This window comes from Seriola lalandi, unplaced genomic scaffold (assembly GCF_002814215.2).
Source record: "Seriola lalandi dorsalis isolate HSWRI2012SDOR001 ecotype SW California unplaced genomic scaffold, Sedor1 jcf7180001979573, whole genome shotgun sequence".
NCBI classification, from domain to species: domain Eukaryota; kingdom Metazoa; phylum Chordata; class Actinopteri; order Carangiformes; family Carangidae; genus Seriola; species Seriola lalandi.
The window spans coordinates 1-1,153 of NW_019450239.1; the positions used below are offsets into that span (position 1 = coordinate 1).

General features: G+C 57.8%; 1 protein-coding gene across 1 annotated transcript; it reads left to right on the forward strand.

Moving 5' to 3' along the window:
* Positions 1-4: 4 nt before the first annotated feature.
* Positions 5-1,115, forward strand: LOC147820177 (uncharacterized; the record flags this gene model as incomplete). Its single annotated transcript, XM_087174928.1, has 1 exon — positions 5-1,115. A coding segment is annotated over one exon (1,111 nt), but the record flags the coding sequence as incomplete, so codon positions are not given.
* Positions 1,116-1,153: the final 38 nt, after the last annotated feature.

A 1,153-nucleotide genomic window follows, 5' to 3' on the forward strand; every position in this document is an offset into this window, starting at 1 on the left:
GGCGGCGGCGTCTGACGGTGATGAAGACGCTGATGAAGACGTTGCGTGTATCCTGAGTTCTAAGGACAGTGAAGCCCTCTTCAAGATCCTCAAACTGCCTCCCGCTCTTTATGACCTCCTGTCAGAGTCCAGAGGAGACGACGAGCCCGTGGAGTCGCTGGACTCTGTGAGCCGGCGTCTTCCCTGCAGAGAGGAAGTGATGCGTTCACTGAACAAATCCCACAAGCTCCCGGACGACGAGCAAACGACCGGCGACGAGACGAGTCTACACGAAGACACTGCGGACATCATTCCTTATCAAATGCCTCTGAGCGGCTGCCGGTTCAGGAGGAACATGAACGAGTCTGTTTGGTCTGTGGAGTCTCTCGCCCCGTTTGTTCCCACCAAGGAGTGGCTGCTGCAGAACGGCATGTTTGAGCCGGAGGTCATCGTCGAGATGACGGAGGAAGCTGAGAACTGCAGACACTCCACCCAGAATGACAGGCCGACCCGCAGGTTGTCCTCCTCCGACTCGGCCCCCATGTCGGACAGCTGGCTGATCTTCAGCACGCCGGCTGAGAAGCCGAGTCCACCGAAGAAGCCAGAAATGGCGAGTGAGATTTCTGCCTCTGAAGCCAGAGGAGCGGAGGAAGGCCAGAACACGAGTCCTTCAGACAAGGACCCCTCGGCTTCCCCGGCCCGCCCGCAGAGGCAGGTAACTGTTTGTTCTCCCGCCGCGGAGGCTGTGGATGAAAATGGGTCTTCTGAACCCGAGGCTAATCGAAGCCCAAACCAGGAATCTCTTATTTTAAACGAGCGGCGGGAGAATGGCGCCGGCTCTCCTGAGCGGGAAGTGACTCCGCTCTTGAGCTCTGCAGCAGGAGAGAGAGTCTCGTCTACAGGTCACCTGACTGTCCGGAGCGGAGGGGACGAGGTGGACGACGGAGTGTGCGGTAGCGAAGAAGTCCGAAAGGAGCAGCTGTGCGTCCCAAAGGTCGACCAGAAGACGTCTGAGGTGTCTCCGTCAAAGAGACATTTAGTGGACTGTGGCGTCCAGTGCAGCGAGCTCAGGTGTGCGTGTGAAGAGTCGAATGGCGGCGTGGCGCCAAACAGAAGGCATCCCTTCAAATTCTCAGGTGATGATTTTTAAATTCGGCAGTGCATGTGTTGGCTG